The sequence below is a fragment of the Pristiophorus japonicus genome, chromosome 2, assembly GCF_044704955.1.
Source record: "Pristiophorus japonicus isolate sPriJap1 chromosome 2, sPriJap1.hap1, whole genome shotgun sequence".
Taxonomy (NCBI): domain Eukaryota; kingdom Metazoa; phylum Chordata; class Chondrichthyes; family Pristiophoridae; genus Pristiophorus; species Pristiophorus japonicus.
This window is the reverse complement of record NC_091978.1, coordinates 46,831,205-46,856,235: the sequence shown is the minus strand read 5'-3', so window position 1 is coordinate 46,856,235 and position 25,031 is coordinate 46,831,205. Positions and strand designations below refer to the sequence as shown.

General features: G+C 47.0%; 1 protein-coding gene across 1 annotated transcript in view; it reads right to left on the bottom strand.

The window, feature by feature from the left end:
* haus1 (HAUS augmin-like complex, subunit 1) overlaps nucleotides 1-25,031 on the bottom strand; it is a 67,175-nt gene that overhangs the window by 30,266 nt on the left and 11,878 nt on the right. The window contains exons 2-3 of the mRNA XM_070866929.1: nucleotides 2,018-2,192; nucleotides 1,095-1,230 (exon numbers count right to left, since the gene is read on the bottom strand). Of these exons, the coding sequence (XP_070723030.1) occupies nucleotides 1,095-1,230; nucleotides 2,018-2,192 (311 nt within the window). The remainder of the gene's footprint in view (nucleotides 1-1,094; nucleotides 1,231-2,017; nucleotides 2,193-25,031) is intronic.

Here is a 25,031-nt window from a genome sequence, read left to right as displayed (position 1 = left end):
ACTGAGCCCTGCGGCACCCCACTAGTCACTCCCTGCCATTCTGAAAAGGACCCGTAAATCCCGACTCTCTGCTTCCTGTCTGCCAACCAGTTCTCTATCCACGTCAGTACATTACCCCCAATACCACGTGCTTTAATTTTGCACACCAATCTCTTGTTTGGGACCTTATCAAAAGCCTTTTGAAAGTCCAAATACACCACATCCACTGATTCTTCCTTGTCCACTCTACTTGTTATATCCTCAAAAAATTCCACAAGATTTGTCAAGCATGATTTCCCTTTCATAAGTCCATTTTGACTTGGACCAATCCTGTCACTGCTTTCCAAATGCGCTGTTATTTCATCTTTAATAATTGATTCCAACATTTTCCCCATTACTGATGTCAGGCTAACCGGTCTATAAGAATCATGGCCTGGGGAGTGGGGGGAAAGGAGAATTAAAAAAAGCTTTCTGGAAGAATTAATTTAAGTAGCGCCCATGCGTAGGGAGAAGAAAAACTGCCATGGTACTTGCTCCCGATTACTAGCCACTAGCGAGGACAGAATCAGGCTCGACAGTAATGATAGCTACAATTGAGTAGACTGCGGATACTCGCTATCTAGACTCAGGAGCGATGGCCACGTAGGTCAGAAGATGACAAGTAGCCAAAGAACCATACTGCAGCAAGCAGCTAATGTCTTCAGCAGAAGGGATGGGAGGGAAATCAAGTCTTGCATTTAAATTAATAACCATGTCATACAAGCAAAACATGTGACGAGCTGTAGGATAAGATTAATATACATTGTGACATTAGCTATAACTCTCTCGTGGTGTGTTTATCCCAAACACACAGCACATGTTGAATTTATTTTCCTCTCTCACTTGTTATTCACTAAAGAGCTCAACGGCACAAATATGCAGAAAGGGGCCAGAGGCAGACACCGCTTTACTAACAGTCGTCACAGCAACATCAATGTATTCCACTTATTTATATCCCACTTCCCCTTTTGTGCATGTTTTTTTTGTTCCCATTCTAGGTTTTTTCTCAGTCCACTTCAAAGAAGGGTTTGAGAGACACTCTTACTGTTTGTCTAGAGCCCCTATCGAATGGTTACCTGGTGAGAGAGGTATCCTTCACATCCAAAGCGAGGCCATAATCCACCAGGTTTTTCAGGCAGTTGGACCCGTTACTGGAGAGTCTGCTGATGGACAGGCCCACACTCTCTCTCATTAATTCCTGCATGTAGTCAGCTGAAGAGAGAGAGAGAGAAAAATAAACAGGAGCTTAAGGATTTAAGTACAAATGACCGCATTTTTAGGTCAAGTTACAGTCAGTATAAGCCTTGACCTGACTGCTGGCAATCCGAGTCTTCAGCCAGGTGCAAGACTCGAGGTTTGAATCATACGAGAATCAGAACAGCATCAGTCAAGGGAGGGCGTCGGGAAGCCAGGAAAGGCAAAAACAACATCTTTGAAAACAGAAGCATCAGAACAAACAGGAGACAATTCTGAAGCAAAAGAAATGAAAATAATTGTCAGCACTCGTGTCTTCTATCCCCCATAAATAATGCTATGGTTAAGGCACAATCTCTAACTGGCACACTACTTTAGAGGGTACAACCCACATGCCGGCCCATTGACAGTCGGGTTTTGTCAGTTTTCTGATTATTAGCTTGTACTCAGACACAGCTTGTGGGGAAAGAGTTGCAAGAGAGGCGAGAGAATGCTAAACTGTCAAACCCAATGCCAAGAGTCACCAACGGAAAACCACCGACCACACAGAGTCTAAAACTAAGGAAGAACAGCCTGGCATGATGCTATTTAAGATGGGGGGGAAAGAAAAACATTGCAACCCCGCTTAACAAACTCCTCGACACCAAAGCTAAGGAAGGATTCTCCGCAATCAGCAGCATGAAATTCTGTGATGCAGCACATCATTGTGGTAATACTGCTAACTAACCCGACCCACCCACCCACCCCCCGTCCAGATTTTGTATTCAATTTAGACCAGTTGAATAATATTCTGCAGCCAACTCACCATCAGACTTGTACTCCTCGGTTTTTTCTTTCAGATCCTCAATCAGTCGGATGGTGTCACGGTCTCGAGTTTCATTCTGTTCCATCAGGCGAGACAGGACCTCCATGGTCCATGGGTTCACTTCATACAAAGGGATTTGCTGGTCCCCAAACATCTTTGATAGCCACGTAGAAACCTACCGTTAAAACACAGAGCAAAACTTATCAAAAATCCAACTGGATCAGAATATCCATTCACATGGGTCCCAAACTTCCACACTGTACACAAGCGGCAAATTTCACACCGCACTTCTCCAGTCTATGGGGCTCTATCCAAACAGCATTATCAACTGGAACTCCGTCACTCATACACAGAAGTTTACATACATAATAATTATCACTGGCCAAAACAGGATTGGAGAGGGAACCTCTGTGCCTGTTCCTCAGAACCCAATGTTCCCATCCTCTCTGTTATGTTCATTTTAGAGTAATGTAACTGAGTACTGTAGACGTGAGTTAAGTGTGACCGTAGCTCCATTATTCTAACTCCAGAGTGTTGGTACAGCATGGGAGACCTGCTTATATACAGTGCTCCCAAAGGATGCTGGGATCCCTTGGGACTCCAACAGGTACGCACTCTGGTGGCGGTATGATACTGGTTACATAAGATTGCATAGATAACATCACTCCCTCCCAAAGTCAATAGTACACTTATTTACAGGGTGAGACGATCTGGGGCTTTTCGCCCCCTTGTTGAGCGTCTTGGTACAAATGCAGGTGTGGGTGAGTTGGTTGGATCTTCGCTGGGTTGCTAGGCAGCTTGCCTTGCTGGGCTGCTGGGGATGGTGAGTTCAGCTTCGTGGTCAACCGTGATGTCGGATGATGTGTGTTGGAGGGTAGAAGTTGGTGGTGTCTTCTTCAGGTTGCTCGTGGCTCTCTGTGAATCGCAGTTTAGTTTAGTCCAAATGCTTTCTGCAAATTAGTCCATTAGCAAGTTTGACCTGAAACACCCTACTCCCTTCTTTGGCTATGACAGTGGCAGCAAGCCATTTGGGACCATGTCCATAGTTGAGTACAAATACAGGGTCATTGACTTCAATATCACGTGACTAGTTTGCGCGATCATGGTACATGCTTTGTTGATGCTGCCTATCCTCGACGTGATCGTGGAGATCAGGATGGGCAAGAGAGAGCCTTGTTTTGAGCGCCCTTTTCATGAGCAGCTTGGCAGGGGGAACCCCGGTGAGCGAGTGGGGTTTGGTGCGTTAGCTGAGCAGGACTCAGGATAGGCGGGACTGCAGAGAGCCTTCCGACACGTGTTGATGGTTTGGACTGCCCGTTCTGCCTGGCCGTTGGATGCGGGCTTGAACGGGGCAGATGTGACGTGCTTGATCCCATTGCAGGTCATGAATTCCTTGAATTCAGCGCTGGTGAAGCACGGCCCATTGTCGCTGACAAGGACATCAGGCAGGCCGTGCGTGGCAAACATGGCTCGTCGGCTTTCGATGGGGCGGTGGACATGCTTGCAGATATTATTACACACTCAATCCATTTTGAATAAGCATTCACAACAACCAAAAATATTTTGCCTACAAACGGGCCAGCGAAGTCAACGTGGATCCTAGACCACAGTTTGGAGTGCCATGACCACAAACTTAGCGGTGTCTCCCTGGGTGCATTGCTCAGTTGAGAGCAAGTGTTGCATTGGCTCCAAATCTGAGTCGATGCCGGGCCACCACACATGGGATCTATCTTTAGCTTTCATCATTACTATGCCTGGGTGGGTACTGTGCAGGTCGCGTATAAACATTTCCCTGCCTTTCTTAGGCAAAACCACGCGATTACCCCACAAAAGACAGTCCACCTGTATGGACATTTCGTTTTTGCGCCGCTGGAACTGCTTGATCGCTTCTTGCATCTCCGCTGGGATGCTGGACCAGCTCCCATGGAGGACACAGTTTTTTTTTTTTACAAGGGGCAGTAAAGGATCCTGGCTGGTCCAGGTCCTGATCTGGCGGGCCATAACAGGTGATTTTTCGTTTTCAAATGCATCCATCACCAAGAGCAAGTCTGCAGGCTGTGCCATTTCCACCCCGGTGGTGGGCAATGGTAGCCGACTGAGAGCATCAGCGCAGTTCTCTGTACCTGGTCTATGGCGGATTATATAGTTGTATGCAGACAGCGTAAGCGCCCATCTTTGGATGCGGCAGAGGCATTGGTATTAATCCCTTTGCTCTTTGAGAATAGCGATATGAGCAACTTATGGTCAGTTTCTAACTCAAACTTAAGAGCAAACAGATACTGGTGCATTTTTATCACCCCGTAAATGCATGCCAGAACTTCTTTTTCAATCATGCTGTAGGCCCTTTCGGCCTTGGACAACTCCTGGATGCATAGGCGACCGGTTGCAATGTTCCCGATTAGTTTGCTTGTTGTAGCACACACCCGACCCCGTATGAAGACGCATCGCAAGCTAGCACTAAACATTTACATGTTATACAGAACAAGCAGTTTGTTGGAACGTAACAGATTTCTGGCTTTCTCAAAAGCAGCCTCTCGTGATTTCCCCCATACCCAGTCATCTCCCTTGCGTAGCAGCACATGTTGGGGTTCTAGCAAGGTGCTTAACCCAGGTAGGAAATTACCAAAATAGTTGGAGTCCCAGGAACGACCGCAGCTCCGTCATGTTCTGTGGTCTCGGCGTGTTCTTGATGGCCTCCGTCTTGGCGTCGGTGGGTCTGATGCCGTCTGCCGCGATTCTTCTGCCTACGAACTCAACCTCTGGCACCAGGAAAACAGACTTTGAGCGTTTCAACCCGAATCCCACACGATCTAGCCAACTTAGAACCTCTTCCAGGTTCTTCCAACTGTTCGATGGTGTCCCGACCCGTGATCAATATGTCGTCCTGAAAACCACGGTGTGCAGAACCGACTTTAGCAGGCTCTCCACATTCCTTTGAAAAATAGCTGCGGCTGATCGAATCCCAAACGGACATTTATTGTAGATGAACAGACCTTTGTGCGTGTTGATGCAGGTGAGGCTTTTCGAAGATTCCGCCAGCTCCTGTGTCATGTAGGCCGAGGTCAGGTCCAACTTGAAAGTTTTCCCTTCTGCCAGGGTCGCAAATACGTTGTCTGCCTTGGGTAGCAGGTACTGGTCCTGTAGCGAAAAACGGTTGATCGTTACTTTATAGTCTCCACAAATTCTGACCGTGCCATCGCCCTTAAGGACCGGAACAATTGGACTAGCCCACTCGTTGAATTCCACGGGCGCAATGATGCCTTCTCGTTGTCCAGCTCGATCTCCACTTTCTCTCACATCATATATGGCACCGCCCATGCCTTCTGGTGGATGGGTCGTGTACCAGGAGCCAAGTGGATCTGCACCTTCGCACCCAAGAAACTTCCAATGCTTGGCTCAAACAACGACGGAAACTTGCTCAGAACCTGGGCACATGAGGCGTCGTCGACGGACGAGAGCGCTCGGATGTTGTCCCAGTTCCAGCAGATTTTTCCCAACCAGCTTCTGCCGAACAGTGTGGGGCCATCTCCTGGTACAATCCATAGTGGTAGTTTGTGCACCGCTCCATAATAGGAGACTTTTACTGCTGTGCTGTCAATTACAGGGATCAGCTCTTTATTTGTAAGTTCTCAGCTTGGTATGAATGGGGTTAAACTGTGTGCCTTGTTGCACCACAGCCTGTCGAAGGCCTTTTTGCTCATGATAAGACTTACTCGCACCCGTGTCCAGTTCCATGGATACTGGAATTCCATCCAGTTCGACTTTTAACATGATCTGTGGAAATTTCATGATGAAGGTGTGTATCCCGTACACTTCTGCCTCCTCGGTTCGAGTCTAGTTCAGTCTGATCCGCCATGGATCGGTCTTCCTCGGCAACGTGGTGGTTTGCAGGGTTTGCAGCTCATCTGCACATTCACTGGAGGTGTCCCATTATTCCACAGCCTTTGCACACAGTGTTTGAAGCGGCATTGATGGGCTCGATGATAACCTCCGCAGTGCCAACAAGGTGTTAACTGCCTCGCATTAACATTTGATGGCGGGCTCTGGGTCATCTGAGGTCGTGCAGCTGCAGGCGTGTACGTTCTGCCATATGCATTCCTGCCTGAAAACGACGTTATTTTGTGTACAGTACTTGCCGAAACCTCTTTATGCTGCGAAACTTGTTTGGTGTTATCGCTGGTGGACATAAATGCCTGTGCTATCGTTATGGCTTTGCTCAGTCAATAGTTTGTGAAGGATAACCTCATGGCCAATGCCAAACACAAAGAAGTCTCTTAGCATTTGCTCAAGGAATCCATCGAATTCGCAATGTCCTGCAAGGCGCCTTAGTTCAGCGACGTAGCTCGCCACTTTCTAGCCTTCAGATCGTTGACATGTGTAAAATCGATACATTACCATCAGAACACTCTCCTTTGGATTTAGGTGTTCCCGGACCAGCATACACAGTTCTTCATACGATTTGGTTGTTGGTTTCACCGGAGCAAGAAGATTCTTCATGAGGCTATAGGTTGTTGCCCCACAGACGGCGAGGAGGATTACCCTTCGTTTGGCAGCGTTCTCATCCCCTTCCAGCTCGTTGGCCACGAAGTATTGGTCGAGTCGCTCCACGAAGGCTATTGTGTTCCTAACACAGATGAGGCTGCACACAGGGAGGTTAACATAAGAATTAGGAACAGGAGTAGGCCATCTAGCCCCTCGAGCCTGCTCCGCCATTCAATAAGATCATGGCTGATCTGGCCGTAGACTCAGCTCCACTTACCCGCCCGCTCCCCGTAACCCTTAATTCCCTTATTGGTTAAAAATCTATCTATCTGTGACTTGAATACATTCAATGAGCTAGCCTCAACTGCTTCCTTGGGCAGAGAATTCCACAGATTCACAACCCTCTGGGAGAAGAAATTCCTTCTCAACTCGGTTTTAAATTGGCTCCCCCGTATTTTGAGGCTGTACCCCTAGTTCCAGTCTCCCCGACCAGTGGAAACAACCTCTCCACCTCTATCTTGTCTATGCCTTTCATTATTTTAAATGTTTCTATAAGATCACCCCTCATCCTTCTGAACTCCAACGAGTAAAGACCCAGTCTACCCAATCTATCATCATAAGGTAACCCCCTCATCTCCGGAATCAGCCTAGTGAATCGTCTCTGTACCCCCTCCAAAGCCAGTATATCCTTCCTTAAGTAAGGTGACCAAAACTGCACTCAGTACTCCAGGTGCGGCCTCACCAATACCCTATACAGTTGCAGCAGGACCTCCCTGCTTTTGTACTCCATCCCTCTCGCAATGAAGGCCAACATTCCATTCGCCTTCCTGATTACCTGCTGCACCTGCAAACTAACTTTTTGGGATTCATGCACAAGGACCCCCAGGTCCCTCTGCACCTCAGTATGTTGTAATTTCTCCCCATTCAAATAATATTCCCTTTTACTGTTTTTTTTCCCCAAGGTGGATGACCTCACACTTTCCGACATTGTATTCCATCTGCCAAACCTTAGCCCATTCGCTTAACCTGTCCAAATCTCTTTGCAGCCTCTCTGTGTCCTCTACACAACACGCTTTCCCATTAATCTTTGTGTCATCTGCAAATTTTGTTACACTACACTCTGTCCCCTCTTTCAGGTTATCTATGTATATTGTAAACAGTTGTGGTCCCAGCACCGATCCCTGTGGCACACCACTAACCACCGATTTCCAACCCGAAAAGGACCCATTTATCCCGACTCTCTGCTTTCTGTTCGCCAGCCAATTCTCTATTCATGCTAATACATTTCCTCTGACTCCGCGTACCTTTATCTTTTGCAGTAACCTTTTGTGTGGCACCTTATCGGATGCCTTTTGGAAATCTAAATATACCACATCCATCGGTACACCTCTATCCACCATGCTCGTTATATCCTCAAAGAATTCCAGTAAATTAGTTAAACATGATTTCCCCTTCATGAATCCATGCTGCGTCTGCTTGATTGCACTATTCCTATCTAGATGTCCCGCTATTTCTTCCTTAATGATAGCTTCAAGCATTTTCCCCACTACAGATGTTAAACTAACCGGCCTATAGTTACCTGCCTTTTGTCTGCCCCCTTTTTTAAACAGAGGCGTTATATTAGTTGCTTTCCAATCCGCTGGTACCTCCCCAGAGTCCAGAGAATTTTGGTAGATTATAAAGAATGCATCTGCTATAACTTCCGCCATCTCTTTTAATACCCTGGGATGCATTTCATCAGGACCAGGGGACTTGTCTACCTTGAGTCCCATTAGCCTGTCCAGCACTACCCCCTTAGTGATAGTGATTGTCTCAAGGTCCTCCCTTCCCACATTCCTATGACCAGTAATTTTTGGCATGGATTTTGTGTCTTCCACTGTGAAGACCGAAGCAAAATAATTGCTTAATGTCGCAGCCATTTCCACATTTCCCATTATTAAATCCCCCTTCTCATCTTCTAAGGGACCAACATTTACTTTAGTCACTCTTTTCCGTTTTATATGTCTGTAAAAGCTTTTACTATCTGTTTTTATGTTTTGCGCAAGTTTACCTTCGTAATCTATCTTTCCTTTCTTTATTGCTTTTTTAGTCATTCTTTGCTGTTGTTTAAAATTTTCCCAATCTTCTAGTTTCCCACTAACCTTGGCCACCTTATACGCATTGGTCTTTGATTTGATATTCTCCTTTATTTCCTTGGTTATCCACGGCTGGTTATCCCTTCTCTTACCATCCTTCTTTTTCACTGGGATATATTTTTGTTGAGCACTATGAAAGAGCTCCTTAAAAGTCCTCCACTGTTCCTCAATTGTGCCACCGTTTAGTCTGTGTTTCCAGTCTACTTTAACCAACTCTGCCCTCATCCCACTGTAGTCCCCTTTGTTTAAGCATAGTACGCTCGTTTCTGACACAACTTCCTCACCCTCAATCTGTATTACAAATTCAACCATACTGTGATCACTCATTCCGAGAGGATCTTTAACTAGGAGATCATTTATTTTTCCTGTCTCATTACACAGGACCAGATCTAAGATAGCTTGCTCCCTTGTAGGTTCTGTAACATACTGTTCTAAGAAACAATCCCATATGCATTCTATGAATTCCTCCTCCAGGCTACCCCATGCTATTTGAGTTGACCAATCGATATGTAGGTTAAAATCCCCCATGACTACTGCTGTTCCTTTTACACATGCCTCCATTATTCTCTTGATTATTGTCCGCCCCACCGTGAAGTTATTATTTGGGGGCCTATAAAATACGCCCACCAGTGACTTTTCCCCTTACTATCTCTAATCTCCACCCACAATGATTCAACATTAGAGCCAACATCATCTCTCACAACTGCCCTGATATCATCCTTTATTAACAGAGCTACCCCACTTCCTTTCCCTTCTTGTCTACCTTTCCGAATCGTCAGATACCCCTCATTGTTTAATTCCAAGTCTTGGCCACCCTGCAACCATGTTTCTGTAATGGCCACCAAATCATACCCATTTGTAATGATTTGTGCCGTCAACTCATTTACTTTATTTCGAATGCTGCGTGCGTTTAGGTCGAGTGTTTTAATCCTAGTTTTTAAACCATGATTTTTATGTTTTGACCCCTCCTGCAGCCCTTTTATATTCAGTGGCCCTTTTTGGTTTTTGTCTTGGGTTTCTCTGCCCTCCACTTTTACTCATCTCCTTTGTCTTTTGCTTTTGTCTCCTTTTTGTTTCCCTCTGTCTCCCTGCATTGGTTCCCATCCCCCTGCCATATTAGTTTAATTCCTCCCCAACAGCACGAGCAAACACTCCCCCTAGGACATTGGTTCCGGTCCTGCCCAGGTGCAGACCGTCCAGCTTGTACTGGTCCCACCTCCCCCAGAACCTGTTCCAGTGCCCCAGGAATTTGAATCCCTCCCTGCTGCACCACTGCTCAAGCCACGTATTCATCTGCGCTATCCTGCGATTCCTACTCTGACTAGCACATGGCACTGGTAGCAATCCCGAGATTACTACTTTTGAGGTCCTACTTTTTAATTTAGCTCCTAGCTCCTTAAATTCGTCTCGTAGGACCTCATCCCTTTTTTTTTTAAACCTATGTCATTGGTACCAATGTGCACCACGACAACTGGCTGTTCTCCATCCCTTTTTAGAATGTCCTGCACCCGCTCCGAGACATCCTTGCCCCTTGCACCAAGGAGGCAACATACCATCCTGGAGTCTCTTTTGCGGCCGCAGAAACGCCTATCTATTCCCCTTACAATCGAATCCTCTATCACTATCGCTCTCCTACTCTTTTTCCTGCCCTCCTGTGCAGCAGAGCCAGCCACGGTGCCATGAACTTGGCTGCTGCTGCCCTCCCCTGATGAGTCATCCCCCTCAACAGTACTCAAAACGGTGTATCTGTTTTGCAGGGGGATGACCGCAGGGGACCCCTGCACTACCTTCCTTGCACTGCTCTTCCTGCTGGTCTTCCATTCCCTATCTGGCTGTGGACCCTTCACTTGTGGTAAGACCAGCTCGCTACACGTGCTACTCACGTCATTCTCAGCATCGTGGATGCTCCAGAATGAATCCACCCTCAGCTCCAATTCCGCAACGCGGACCGTCAGGAGCTGGAGGCGGACACACTTCCCGCACATGTAGTCGTCAGGGACATCGGAAGTGTCCCTGAGTTCCCACATGGTACAGGAGGAGCATATCACGTGACCGAGCTCTCCTGCCATGACTTAACCCTTAGATACACTTAAATTGGCAACAACAATGTTAACAAGTTACTTACTGTTATAGGAGAGAAAAAAGAAAAACTACTCACCAATCCAGCCAATCACTTACCCCCTTGTCTGTGATGTCACCTTTCTGTTTCTTTCTTTCTACTTTTTTGCCTTCTCCCTGTAGCTGCACAAGCCACGCCTTTATAGGCCTCACCACGCACCTCCTCGACGCTGCTCCCGACTGCCGCCGACGCTGGGCCCCGGAATCCCTGCTGTGCCTTTTATAGGCCTCTCCACGCACCTCCTCGACGCTGCACCCGACTGCCGCCGACACTGGGCCCCGGAATCCCTGCTGTGCCTTTTATAGGCCTCACCAACAGACCTCCTCCACGCTGCTCCCGACTGCCGCCGACGCTGGGCCCCGGACTCCCTGCTGTGCCTTTTATAGGCCTCTCCACGCACCTCCTCGATGCTGCTCCCGACTGCCGCCGACGAGGTTAAAGTAACAGTGACCTCAGTCTTTAATAAGACACTCCAGAGTGAGGAACAGGCCTTAGGGGTCGGTTTATATACAGTGCTCCCAAGAGATGCTGGGATTCCTTGGGGCTTCAGGGGATGAGCTCCCTGGTGGCGGAACATGGGAGTGCATGCTTTACATAGAAACATAGAAAATAGGTGCAGGAGTAGGCCATTCGGCCCTGCTAGCCTGCACCGCTATTCAATGAGTTCATGGCTGAACATTCAACTTCAGTACCCCCTTCCTGCTTTCTCGCCATACCCCTTGATTCCCCCTAGTAGTAAGGACCTCATCTAACTCCTTTTTGAATATATTTAGTGAATTGGCCTCAACAACTTTCTGTGGTAGAGAATTCCACAGGTTCACCACTCTCTGGGTGAAGAAGTTCCTCCGCATCTCGGTCCTAAATGGCTTACCCCTTATCCTTAGACTGTGACCTCTGCTTCTGGACTTCCCCAACATTGGGAACATTCTTCCTGCATCTAACCTGTCTAACCCCATCAGAATTTTAAATGTTTCTATGAGGTCCCCTCTCATTCTTCTGAACTCCAGTGAATACAAGCCCAGTTGATCCAGTCTTTCTTGATAGGTCAGTCCCGCCATCCCGGGAATCAGTCTGGTGAACCTTCGCTGCACTCCCTCAATAGCAAGAATGTCCTTCCTCAGGTTAGGAGACCAAAACTGTACACAATACTCCAGGTGTGGCCTCACCAATGCCCTGTACAACTGTAGCAACACCTCCCTGCCCCTGTACTCAAATCCCCTTGCTATGAAGGCCAACATGCCATTTGCTTTCTTAACCGCCTGCTGCACCTGCATGCCAACCTTCAATGACTGATGTACCATGACACCCAGGTCTCTTTGCACCTGTCCTTTTCCTAATCTGTCACCATTCAGATAATAGTCTGTCTCTCTGTTTTTACCACCAAAGTGGATAACCTCACATTTATCCACATTATACTTCATCTGCCATGCATTTGCCCACTCACCTAACCTATCCAAGTCGCTCTGCAGCCTCACAGCATCCTCCTCGCAGCTCACACTGCCACCCAACTTAGTGTCATCCGCAAATTTGGAGATACTACATTTAATCCCGTCATCTAAATCATTAATGTACAGTGTAAACAGCTGGGGCCCCAGCACAGAACCTTGCGGTACCCCACTAGTCACTGCCTGCCATTCTGAAAAGTACCCATTTACTCCTACTCTTTGCTTCCTGTCTGACAACCAGTTCTCAATCCATGTCAGTACACTACCCCCAATCCCATGTGCTTTAACTTTGCACATCAATCTCTTGTGTGGGACCTTGTCAAACGCCTTCACTCAAACGCCTTCACGATACACAACATCACTCCCCCACCAAAGTCAAAGTGAAAACTATTTACAAGGTGAGGCGGTCGGGAGCCTTTCTTTCCCTGGTGGACCGCCTCGGCACAAATATCTGTTCTGGTGTGTTGGCTGTGCCCTCGCTGGGCTGGCGTGTCATTGGCCCTGCAGGGCTGCTGGGTGAGCCTGGCCTTGCTGGGCTGTTGGGCATGATGGGTTCAATTTCCTGGTCCGGGATGGTGTCGTTGATCCTTTGGGTGTGTGTTGTGGGCTCGAAAAAGGTGGTGTCTGCTGTGGGTTGTTCAGGGCAGTCTGTGAACCGCAGCCTCGTTTGAGCCAGGTGCTTTCTGTAAATTTATCCATTGTCTAGTTTAACTACAAACACCCTATTCCCTTCTTTAGCTATCACCGTGCCCGCGATCTACTTGGGACCATGTCCATAGTTTAGCACATACACAGGGTCATTCAGATCAATTTCCCATGACACAGTGGCGCGACCATCGTTTACATTTTGTTGCTGCTGCCGCCTGCTCTCTACCTGATCATGCAGGTTGGGGTGAACCAGCGAGGGTCTGGTTTTAAGTGTCCTTTTCATGAGTAGCTCAGCCGGGGGCACCCTAGTGAGCGAGTGGGGTCTCATGCGGCAGCTGAGCAGTACTCGGGACAGGCGGGTTTGGAGTGAGCCTTCTGTGACACGTTTAAGGCTCTGTTTGATGGTTTGTACTGCCCGCTCTGCCTGCCTATTGGAGGCTGATTAAAACGGGGCCGAGGTGACATGTTTGATCCCATTGCAGGTCATGAATTCTTTAAATTCGGCACTGGTGAAACATGGCCCGTTGTCACTGACCAGTATGTCAGGCAGGCCGTGGGTGGCAAACATGGCCCTCAGGCTTTCAATGGTGGCGGTGGCGGTGCTTCCCGACATTATTTCACATTCAATCCATTTTGAAAAAGCATCCACCACCAACAGGAACATTTTACCGAGAAACAGGCCGGCATAGTCGACATGGATCCTCGACCATGGTCTGGAGGGCCAGGATCACAAACTTAGTGGTGCCTCTCTGGGCGTGTTGCTCAACTGAGCACACACGCTGCAATGACATATACAGAACTCTAAGTCAGTGTCGATACCGGACCACCACACATGGGATCTGACTATCGCTTTCATCATTACTATACCCGGATGTGTGCTGTGGAGATCCGAGATGAACGTCTCCCTGCCCTTTTTTGGTAGCACTACGCGGTTACCCCACAATAGACAGTCTGCCTGAATGGTCAGCTCGTTCTTTCGCCGCTGGAATGGCTTGATTGGCTCTTGCATTTCAACGGGGATGCTGGCCCAGCTCCCATGCAGTACACAGTTTTTTACTAGGGACAGCAGAGGATCTTGGCTGGTCCAAGTCCTAATCTGGCAGGCCGTGACAGGTCATTTATCATTTTCAAATGCTTCCATGACCATCAACTAGTCTGCGGGCTGCACCACCATCAAAAGTTTGCAGGCTGTGCCATTTCCACCCCCGTGGTGGGCAATGGTAGTTCTCGGTGCCTGGCCTGTGGCGGATGGTATAGTTATACGCTGATAGCGCGAGTGCCCACCTTTGTATGCAGGCTGAGGCATTAGTATTTATCCCCTTGTTTTCAGCACACAGGGATGTGAGGGGCTTGTCATCGGTTTCCAGCTCAAATTTGAGGCCAAACAGGTACTGATGCATTTTCTTTACCCCGAACACACACGCTAATGCCTCTTTCTCAATCATGCTGTAGGCCCTCTCGGCCTTAGACAAGCTCCTGGAAGCATAGGCGACAGGTTGCAACTTCCCCGCAACGTTAGCTTGTTGTAATACACACCTGATTCCGTACAACGATGCGTCACATGCTAGCACAAGTCTTTTACATGGGTTATACAATATAAGCAGCTTGCTGGAGCATAAAATGTTTCTGGCTTTCTCAAAAGCAATTATTTGTTATTTTCCCCATACCCAGTTCTCACCTTTGCGCAATAACACATGTAGGGGCTCTAAAAGGAAGTTACCAAAATAGTTGAGGAGTCCCAGCAACGACCTCAGCTCAGTGACGTTCTGTGGCCTGGACACGTTCCTGATTGCCTCTGTCTTGGCGTCTGTGGACCGAATGCTGTCTGCCACGATCTTTCTCCCCAAAAACTCCACTTCTGTTGCCATGAAGATGCATTTCGACCTCTTCAGCCACAGCCCTACGTGATTCAGTCGCTGAAGGACCTCCTCCAAGTTTTGTAGGTGCTCGACGGTGTCCCGACTTGTGACCAATATGTCGTCCTGAAAGACCACAGTGCGTGGTACCGACTTGAGTAGGTTCTCCATGTTTCTCTGGAAGATCGCTGCAGCTGACCGAATTCCGAACGGGCATCTGTTGTAGATGAACAGTCCCTTGTGCGTGTTGATGCAGGTGAGGCCCTTCGAAGACTCCTCCAGCTCCTGAGTCACGTAGGCCGAAGTCAGGTCGAGCTTGGTGAACGCCTTGCCTCCTGCCAGCGTCGCAAATAGGTCGTCTGACTTAGGTAGTGGCTATTGGTAGCGAGAAACGATTAATAATTACTTTATAATCGCCGCAAATCCTGACCGTGCCATCACTTTTGAGTACTGGAACAATCAGGCTTGCCCACTCGCTGAATTCCACTGGAGAGATGATGCCCTCGCGTTGCAGCTGTCCAGCTCGATTTCCACTCTCTCCCTCATCATGTGAGGTACCGCTCGCGCCTTGTGGTGAATGGGTCGTGCCTCTGGGACCAAGTGGATCCGCACCTTCGCCCCGGAAAAGTTTCCAATGCCTGGCTCAAAAAGGGAAGGAAATTTGTTAAGAACCTGGGTACATGAGGCCTCATCGACATGTGATAGCGCTCGGATGTCATCCCAGTTCCAGCGGATTTTGCCCAGCCAGCTCCTTCCAAGCAGTGTGGGGCCATCGCCCGGGACAATCCAGAGTGGCAGTTCGTGCACCGTGCCCTTGTAGGTGACCTTGACCATGGCGCTGCCCAGAACAGTGATAAGCTCTTTGGTGTACGTTCTCAGTTTCGTGTGGATGGGGCTCAGGGCTGGTCTGAATGCTTTGTTGCACCACAGTCTCTCAAACATCCTTTTACTCATGATGGATTGGCTAGCGGCAGTGTCCAGTTCCATGGCTACAGGTAAGCCATTCAATTTTATGTTTAGCATTATAGGTGGACATTTCGTCAAAAATGTGTGCACCCAGTGTACTTCAGCATCTGCCTCCTCTCTCTGAGGCTCAAAATTGCTTTGATCCACCATGGACTGACCTTCCTCTGCCACATGGTGGTTAGCAGGTTTTGCAGAGCTTGCAGCTCGTTTGCAAGCTCGTTGGAGGTGCCCCATTGTTCCACAGCTCTTGCAAACATACCCTTTGAAGCGGCATGAATAGGCTGAATGGAAGCCTCCACAACGCCAACAAGGTGTAAATTGCCTTGCATTCATCCTTTGTTGCGGACTCTAAGTCATCTGGATCACCTGAGGCCTGCTGGCAGTTGCAGATTCGTGGGTTCTGCCCTGTACATTTCTGCTCGCAAACACAGTTCCAGTTAATTTATGAACTCTTGTGTGCTGAGAGATTTGTTTGGTGTTATCACCGGTGGACATAAACGCCTGTGCTATCGCAATGGCCTTACTGAGGGTTGGTGTCTCTACAGTCAAAGGTTTTGGTAGGATGGTCTCGTGGCCAATGCCCAGTACAAAAAAGTCTCTGAGCATTTGCTCCAGGTAGCCATCAAACTCACATTGTCCTGCAAGTTGTCTTAGCTCGGCGACATAGCTCACCTCTTCCTGACCTTCAGATCGCTGACACGTGTAGAACCGATACCTCGCCATCAGCACGCTCTCCCTCGGGTTAAGATGCTCCCGAACCAGTGTACACAGCTCCTCATACGACTTATCTGTGGGTTTCACCGGAGCCAGAAGATTATTCATGAGGCTGAAGGTCGGTGCCCCGCAGACTGTGAGGATGACCGCTCTCCTTTTTGTAGTGCTTCCTTCTCCGTCCAGCTCGTTGGCTACGAAGTACTGGTCTAGCCGTTCGACATAGGCTTCCCAGTCCTCACCCTCCGAGAACTTCTCCAGGATGCCCTCAGTTTGCTGCATCTTTGCGTTGGATTCGTATTCTCGTTGCCAGTTATTATGTTCCTAATACAGATGAGGCTGCACACAAGGAGGTTAAAGTAACAGTGACCTGTCTTTAATAAAACACTCCAGAGTGAGGAACAGGCCTTTGGGGCCGGCTTATATACAGTGCTCCCAAGGGATGCTGGGATCCCTTGGGACTTCAGGGGATGAGCTCCCTGGTGGCGGAACATGGGAGTGCATGCTTTACAGATACATAATAAAGGCCTCCCAATCGTTCCCTTCTGAGAATTTCTCCAGGATACCAACAGTTCTCTGCATTTTTGCGTGATGGTCCGTTATCTCGTCACCAGTTGTTATGTTCATAATAGAGTAATGTAACTGAGTACTGTAACATAGAAACATAGAAAATAGGTGCAGGAGTAGGCCATTTGGCCCTTCTAGCCTGCACCGCCATTCAATGAGTTCATGGCTGAACATTCAACTTCAGTACCCCATTCTTGCTTTCTCGCCATACCCCTTGATCCCCCTAGTAGTAAGGACCTCATCGAACTCCTTTTTGAATATATTTAGTGAATTGGCCTCAACAACTTTCTGTGGTAGAGAATTCCACAGGTTCACCACTCTCTGGGTGAAGAAGTTCCTCCGCATCTCGGTCCTAAATGGCTTACCCCTTATCCTTAGACTGTGACCTCTGCTTCTGGACTTCCCCAACATGGGGAACATTCTTCCTGCATCTAACCTGTCTAACCCCGTCAGAATTTTAAATGTTTCTATGAGGTCCCCTCTCATTCTTCTGAACTCCAGTGAATACAAGCCCAGTTGATCCAGTCTTTCTTGATAGGTCAGTCCCGCCATCCCGGGAATCAGTCTGGTGAACCTTCGCTGCACTCCCTCAATAGCAAGAATGTCCTTCCTCAGGTTAGGAGACCAAAACTGTACACAATACTCCAGGTGTGGCCTCACCAATGCCCTGTACAACTGTAGCAACACCTCCCTGCCCCTGTACTCAAATCCCCTTGCTATGAAGGCCAACATGCCATTTGCTTTCTTAACCGCCTGCTGTACCTGCATGCCAACCTTCAATGACTGATGTACCACGACACCCAGGTCTCTTTGCACCTCCCCTTTTCCTAATCTGTCACCATTCAGATAATAGTCTGTCTCTCTGTTTTTACCAGCAAAGTGGATAACCTCACATTTATCCACATTATACTTCATCTGCCATGCATTTGCCCACTCACCTAACCTATTCAAGTCGCTCTGCAGCCTCACAGCATCCTCCTCGCAGCTCACACTGCCACGCAACTTAGTGTCATCCGCAAATTTGGAGGTACTACATTTAATCCCGTCATCTAAATCATTAATGTACAGTGTAAACAGCTGGGGCCCCAGCACAGAACCTTGCGGTACCCCACTAGTCACTGCCTGTCATTCTGAAAAGTACCCATTTACTCCTACTCTTTGCTTTCTGTCTGACAACCAGTTCTCAATCCATGTCAGCACACTACCCCCAATCCCATGTGCTCTAACTTTGCACATCAATCTCTTGTGTGGGACCTAGTCGAACGCCTTCTGAAAGTCCAAATATACCACATCAACTGGTTCTCCCTTGTCCACTCTACTGGAAACATCCTCAAAAAATTCCAGAAGATTTGTCAAGCATGATTTCCCTTTCACAAATCCATGCTGACTTGGACCTATCATGTCACCTCTTTCCAAATGCACTGCTATGATATCCTTAACAATTGATTCCATCATTTTACCCACTACCGATGTCAGGCTGACCGGTCTATAATTCCCTGTTTTCTCTCTCCCTCCTTTTTTAAAAAGTGGGGTTACATTGGCTACCCTCCACTCTATAGGAACTGATCCAGAGTCAATGGAATGTTGGAAAATGACTGTCAATGCATCCACTATTTCCAAGGCCACCTCCTTAAGTACTCTCGGATGCAGTCCATCAGGCCCTGGGGATTTATCGGCCTTCAATCCCATCAATTTCCCCAACACAATTTCCCGGCTATTAAGGATTTCCCTCAGTTCCTCTGTAAGTGTGACCTGAGCTCCTTTTATTCTAACTCGAGTGTTGGTACAGCATGGGAGGCCTGCTTATATACAGTGCTCCCAAGGGATGCTGGGATCCCTTGGGACTCCAACAAGTACGCCCTGTGGTAGCGGTATGATACTGATTACATAGGGCTGCATACATAACAGTCTCCATAGTACAAATTCTCCACAGTCTGTCTCTTTGCAACGACCAAAATGAATTTTGCTGGACTTCGTTTCAAACACAAGAAAATGATTGTCAGGAAAAGCCTGGCTGGTCCATCAAGCCTGACCCATACTGTTATAATGCAACTTATGCATCCCCACCAGCCATCCACGCATCTCCTGGGCAAAGCAAAATTGCACATATTGTTATGCCCATCTAATATTAAACAAAGGATCAATGCAGTATCTACAGAACGGCATGGGCTAGCTTTGCATCTGCATTTCCGAACAGATGGGAAGAGATTTCTGATGGTCACAATGTGTTTGCAACATCACAAATAGCAGATTTCCTGATTGCTAATGAAATCGTAGCTCGACGCTCATAATCTCCATTTCTCAGGTGACGCAGTCGCTTAATTGCAACATCTTAACTTCTTCCACGCCCTTTTAATAGGCCAATAAAAATCTTCTTTCTTGTATTTTTCCTTAAGACTCAATTTTTTCAGTGCCCCACAGCTTTAACCAACAATAACCACCTCTCTGATGGGTTCACCTTCAGCCTTTCTTCATCTATTGACACTCCTGGCCTCACCACCTCTTAACTCAAATTCTCTGTATTCCTAAAGCTACTCAACACTATTATTGTCGTGCTCCTCTGAACTGTTTTCTTTGTTCCTCTGATGTGACCTTTCTACACATTATCATTCTTACTTAACCCACACCATGTTGAAATAAATACTTATTCACTCAGCCCAAAACAAAAACAAAATACAGGTTGAGCGTCCGAAATCCAGATATTTCCGGATTTTGGAGTGTCTTTGCCTGGGCCGAGGTAGGTGGAGTCGGGCAGCCAAGGTAAGGGGGCGAGGCCGGACCACCGAGGTAAGGGGGAGAAGGGGTGGAGCCGTGGGCCAGGGCAAGCAAAGTCGCGGTGAAGGCGGGGCGGGCGAGGTCGGGCCGCCGAGGGCCGGGGAGAGGTCGGGCCGGAGAGGGGTCGGGGCGAGGTCGGGCCGCCGAGGGCCGGGGAGACGTCGGGCCGGGGAGAGATCGGGCCGGAGAGAGGTCGGGCTGCCGATGGCCGGGGAGAGGTCGGGCCGGGGAGAGGGCCAGCGGGGGAGAGGTCGGGCCGCCGAGGGCCGGGGGGATAATCTGGATTTCGCAACATTTTCCGGTTTCCGGACGACCCCCCCACGGATCAGCCCAGTGTCCAGATTCCGGAACATTCCCAATTTTGGAAATCCAGATTTCGGACGCCCAACCCGTACTGCGAATGCAACAACAACTTGCATTAATATAGCACCTTTAACGTAGTAAAACGTTCCAAAGCGCTTCACGGGAACGATTATCAAACACGGTTTGACATCGAGCCACATAAGGAGATATTAGGATGGTCAAAGGGGTAGGTTTTACAGAGCGTCTTAAAAGGAGGAAAGAGAGGTAGAGATGTGAAGAAGTTTAGGGAGGGTAGTCCAGAGCTTAGGGCCTAGGCAGTTGAAGGCACAGACGCCAATAGTGGAGCCATTAAAATAGGGAATGTGCAAGAGGCCTGAATTGGAGGAGAGTCAAGATCTCGGAGAATTGCAAGGCTGGAGGAGGTTAAAGAGAGGGAGGGTGTAAGATTCGGCAAAAACTCAACAGCAAAAACTTATTTGGACATTGCTTGGCACATTTTCTGTTACTGCAGACAGCAGACAGCACTGACCTGGGGCAGGTCCAAACATGTTTAACTTTAATACATATCAGCTGGGCGGGAATGAGAATGGCTGAAAGCAGGAACATCATGGTTGATGGGCGCCTTTTGTCATGGAATGGGAACCCATCAGTGAGACATTAAGTAAAGTGGCTGGGGTTTCAGGCCATCGAAAGGCAAAGGGAAGGTATTCAACCACAGACTCATCGGAGCCACACATCGAGATACAGCCCAGTTGACAAAGGAACAAGCCAGAGACTTGATCTTGCTTTACAATTGTACAGCCTCAGGTGAAAGGACAGTTGGACTTTTGGCGTGGAAGACGCATTTTTGCAAGTATGAGAGGGGCAGTGTTGGCTGCCACCTCTCTCTCTCTCTCTCTCTCTCTCTTCTGTGGAAATTTACTTTTAGAAGTTACACTTTCTGTTAAATGTACCCTTTTGTAATAAAACAAAATGGAGTCCTGGTCCTCCCAGAAGCCCCTGCAGCAGACAGCCCGTTTCTGCATAAACATACTAACCTTGACTGATAGCCGACTAATTTAGAAAAGCAGGAGCCATCTGTGTGAGTGCGGGAACCTTGAATTTACCCTCCCTAACAGAAAGAATGTCCTGTTAGAATTATACTCCCTACTAATAACTGTTGCTATGCTAAATCTTAGAAGTATTAGATAAAGGTTGTATAGATATGTAAAGAACTAAAACAAGGATGTAATGTTAATTAAATGATTAAAGAACTCCTTATCTGTATTTGCTGACCGCAAGGACAGAACTGATACACGTGATGGAATCATAATTTCTTTGTTTGTTTTTCTGTATAAAGATAATGTGATTTTGTACCACTGTAGAAGTCTTCGCTGAGCCTTTGACTTAGTGAGACTTTTCCTTGCAGCAAGTAAAACTATTAAAAGGACATCTACCGGAGCTGTTTGTGTCAGAGTTTCATATTTTTAGTTAAATTGAGAGTCGAGATTTCGACAGTTACTTCTTGGAGGTTGAAGTTACAGAACAAAAGATTGGAGTTTTTGATGTTCAGCTTCTAAAATAGAAGTTGGGCACACAATTACAAAACAAATACTTTGCATTCTGTGATCTGTGAATCACTATAAGCATAAATGAGAAGTCCGTGTAACACACCGATTTTTCCGGTTCAGAAGCCCAATAGTGACAAGTGGAGGTTTGTCCAAGACCTCCGAGCTGTGAATGAATCTGTATTCCCAACTAGATCCAGTGGCACGCGGACTACCAGGATGTCTTCCCTCTTTGGCAGCAGCTTATTATGCTGTACAACAGGCTCAGACAATAACTCTAAATCATCAGACTATTTTGTATATCCCACACACTGTCAAGATTTTACTTACTAAATGTGCCACTCAACACCTAACTTCTGTAAGAACCACTAAATATGAAGTTGAACTGTTATCAAATCCGAACCTTATTAAAAGATGTACTCCCTTAAATCCAGCCACTCTACTCCCCACAGAAGATGGTGAACTCCATTCATGTGAAATGGTAACCGAATTAGTAACTAAACCACGTATTGACTTAACAGATATACCAATATGTAACCCTGATCTAGTGTACTATGTTGACGGATCAGCCGTACAAAATGATAAGGGCCAACCTAAAACAGCTTATGCAATTGTAATCCAGTTTAATGTTGTCGAAACAGCCTCTCGTCCAGTCTCCTTTTCAGCCCAACAAGCCGAATTATTTGCATTAACTCGAGCCTGTATTCTGGCTGAAGGACAAGCAGTTAATATCTACACTGACTCCAGGTATGTCTTTGGGGTAACGCATGACTATGGACAAATTTGGAAAATTCGCGGATACCTAACTTCTTCAGGAACCACCATGGAAAATGCAGAACAAGTAGAAAATCTTCTGCGAGCCATTCAATGCCCCATAAAACTTGCCATTATCAAATGCCAGGCACATACGGACCAGTTGAATGAAATAGCACTTGGAAACGCCAGAGCTGATAATGCAGCAGCTCTGTCAGAAAGGTGGGTGCAGGTGTCATTGTTTCCACTAAGGAAAAATAATTGCTCAGACCCGCCACCCACTATTAATGATGTGCTGGCCTTTCAGACACAGGCCAGTACGGAGGTGTTGTTGACTGGACAAAAGCATCAATGTTATAAAAATTCAGAAGGGATATGGGTTCACCACGACGGCCGCGTGGTGGCGCCCAAATCCTTACTTCCATGGATTGCCCGATGTGTTCATACATTCACACACGCGGGCAAAGGGGGAATGGCAGATTATATTTTGGCAACTTGGTATGCACCAGGTATTTCGGCAGTTGCAAAACAAATCTGTGAAAATTGCGTTACCTGTCAGACAATGAATCCAGGTAAAACGGAAAAAGTAGAATCTGCCTCCCACCCAAATCCAATGGGGCCTTTTGTACATTTACAAATGGATTTTATTGAATTACCTATGTGTATGGGATTCAAGTATGTATTAGTTATTGTAGATGTGTTCTCTAGATGGATTGAAGCCTTTCCATGTAAAAAGGCCAATGCCACTACTGTTGCTAGATTTTTGTTAAAAGAAATCATACCGCGCTTCGGAATTTCCGCAAAGCTTTCTAGTGATAATGGGTCACATTTTACAGGAACTGTTATAAAAGAAATGTGTAAAGCATTACAGATCAACCAACGTTTTCATTGCAGTTATCATCCACAATCAGCTGGACTTGTTGAAAGATATAATGGAATGCTTAAAAAATAACCTGGCAAAATTATGCAATGACACTGGACTAAAATAGGTCAGTTAGTTTAACATCTGTAGTTGGGAAAATGCTTGAAACTATCATTAAGGAAGAAATAGCGGGACATCTAGATAGGAATAGTGCAATCAAGCAGACGCAGCATGGATTCATGAAGGGGAAATCATGTTTAACTAATTTACTGGAACTCTTTGAGGATATAACGAGCATGGTGGATAGAGGTGTACCGATGGATGTGGTGTATTTAGATTTCCAAAAGGCATTCGATAAGGTGCCACACAAAAGGTTACTGCAGAAGATAAAGGTACACGGAGTCAGAGGAAATGTATTAGCATCGATAGAGAATTGGCTGGCGAACAGAAAGCAGAGAGTCGGGATAAATGGGTCCTTTTCCGGTTGGAAATCAGTGGTTAGTGGTGTGCCACAGGGATCAGTGCTGGGACCACAACTGTTTACAATATACATAGATGACCTAGAAGAGGGGAAAGAGTGTAGTGCAACAAAATTTGCAGATGACACTAAAATTAGTGGGAAAGCGGGTTGTGTAGAGGACTCAGAGAGGCTGCAAGGAGATTTGGATAGGTTAAGCGAATGGGCTAAGGTTTGGCAGATGGGATACAATGTCGGAAAGTGTGAGGTCATCCACCTTGGGGGGAAAAAAAACAGCAAAAGGGATTATTATTTGAATGGGGAGAAATTACAACATGCTGTGGTGCAGAGGGACCTGGGGGTCCTTGTGCATGAATCCCAAAAGGTTAGTTTGCAAGTGCAGCAGGTAATCAGGAAGGCAAATGGAATGTTGGCCTTCATTGCGAGAGGGATGGAGTATAAAAGCAGGGAGGTCTTGCTGCAACTGTATAGGGTATTGGTGAGGCCGCACCTGGAGTACTGCGTGCAGTTTTGGTCACCTTACTTAAGGAAGGATATACTAGCTTTGGAAGGGGTACAGAGACGATTCACTAGGCTGATTCGAGAAATGAGGGGGTTACCTTATGATGATAGATTGAGTAGACTGGGTCTTTACTCCTTGGAGTTCAGAAGGATGAGGGTGATCTTATAGAAACATTTAAAATCATGAAAGGGATAGTCAAGATAGAGGCAGAGAGGTTGTTTCCATTGGTGGGGGAGACTAGAACTAGGGGGCACAGCCTCAAAATACGGAGGAGCCAATTTAAAACCGAGTTGAGAAGGAATTTCTTCTCCCAGAGGGTTGTGAATCTGTGGAATTCTCTGCCCAAGGAAGCAGTTGAGGCTGGCTCATTGAATGTTTTCAAGTCAAAGATAGATAGATTTTTAACCAATAAGGGAATTAAGGGTTACGGGGAGAGGGCGGGTAAGTGGAGCTGAGTCCACGACCAGATCAGCCATGATCTTATTGAATGGCGGAGCAGGCTTGAGGGGCTAGATGGCCTACTCCTGTTCCTAATTCTTATGTTCTTATGTTCTTATTAAAATGGGTAGAACTGCTGCCCTTAGCCTTGATGATAATGCGATCTGCAACTAGCAGAACAACAGGCCTGTCACCGCATGAGATAGTTATGGGACATTCCCAACGACTACCTTTTACTGCACCGTTTACAGCAAAACAAATGGACATCCATAAAATGGAAGAAAATATGTTGAATTATTGTATTGCACTAACCAAATGTATTTCCAGCTTTCATTCACAGGTAAAAGAAGCTCAAGTCGAACCAGAAGGGAAATGTCATAATCTGGAGCCTGGTCATTTCGTTTACATCAAAATTTTTTAAAGAAAA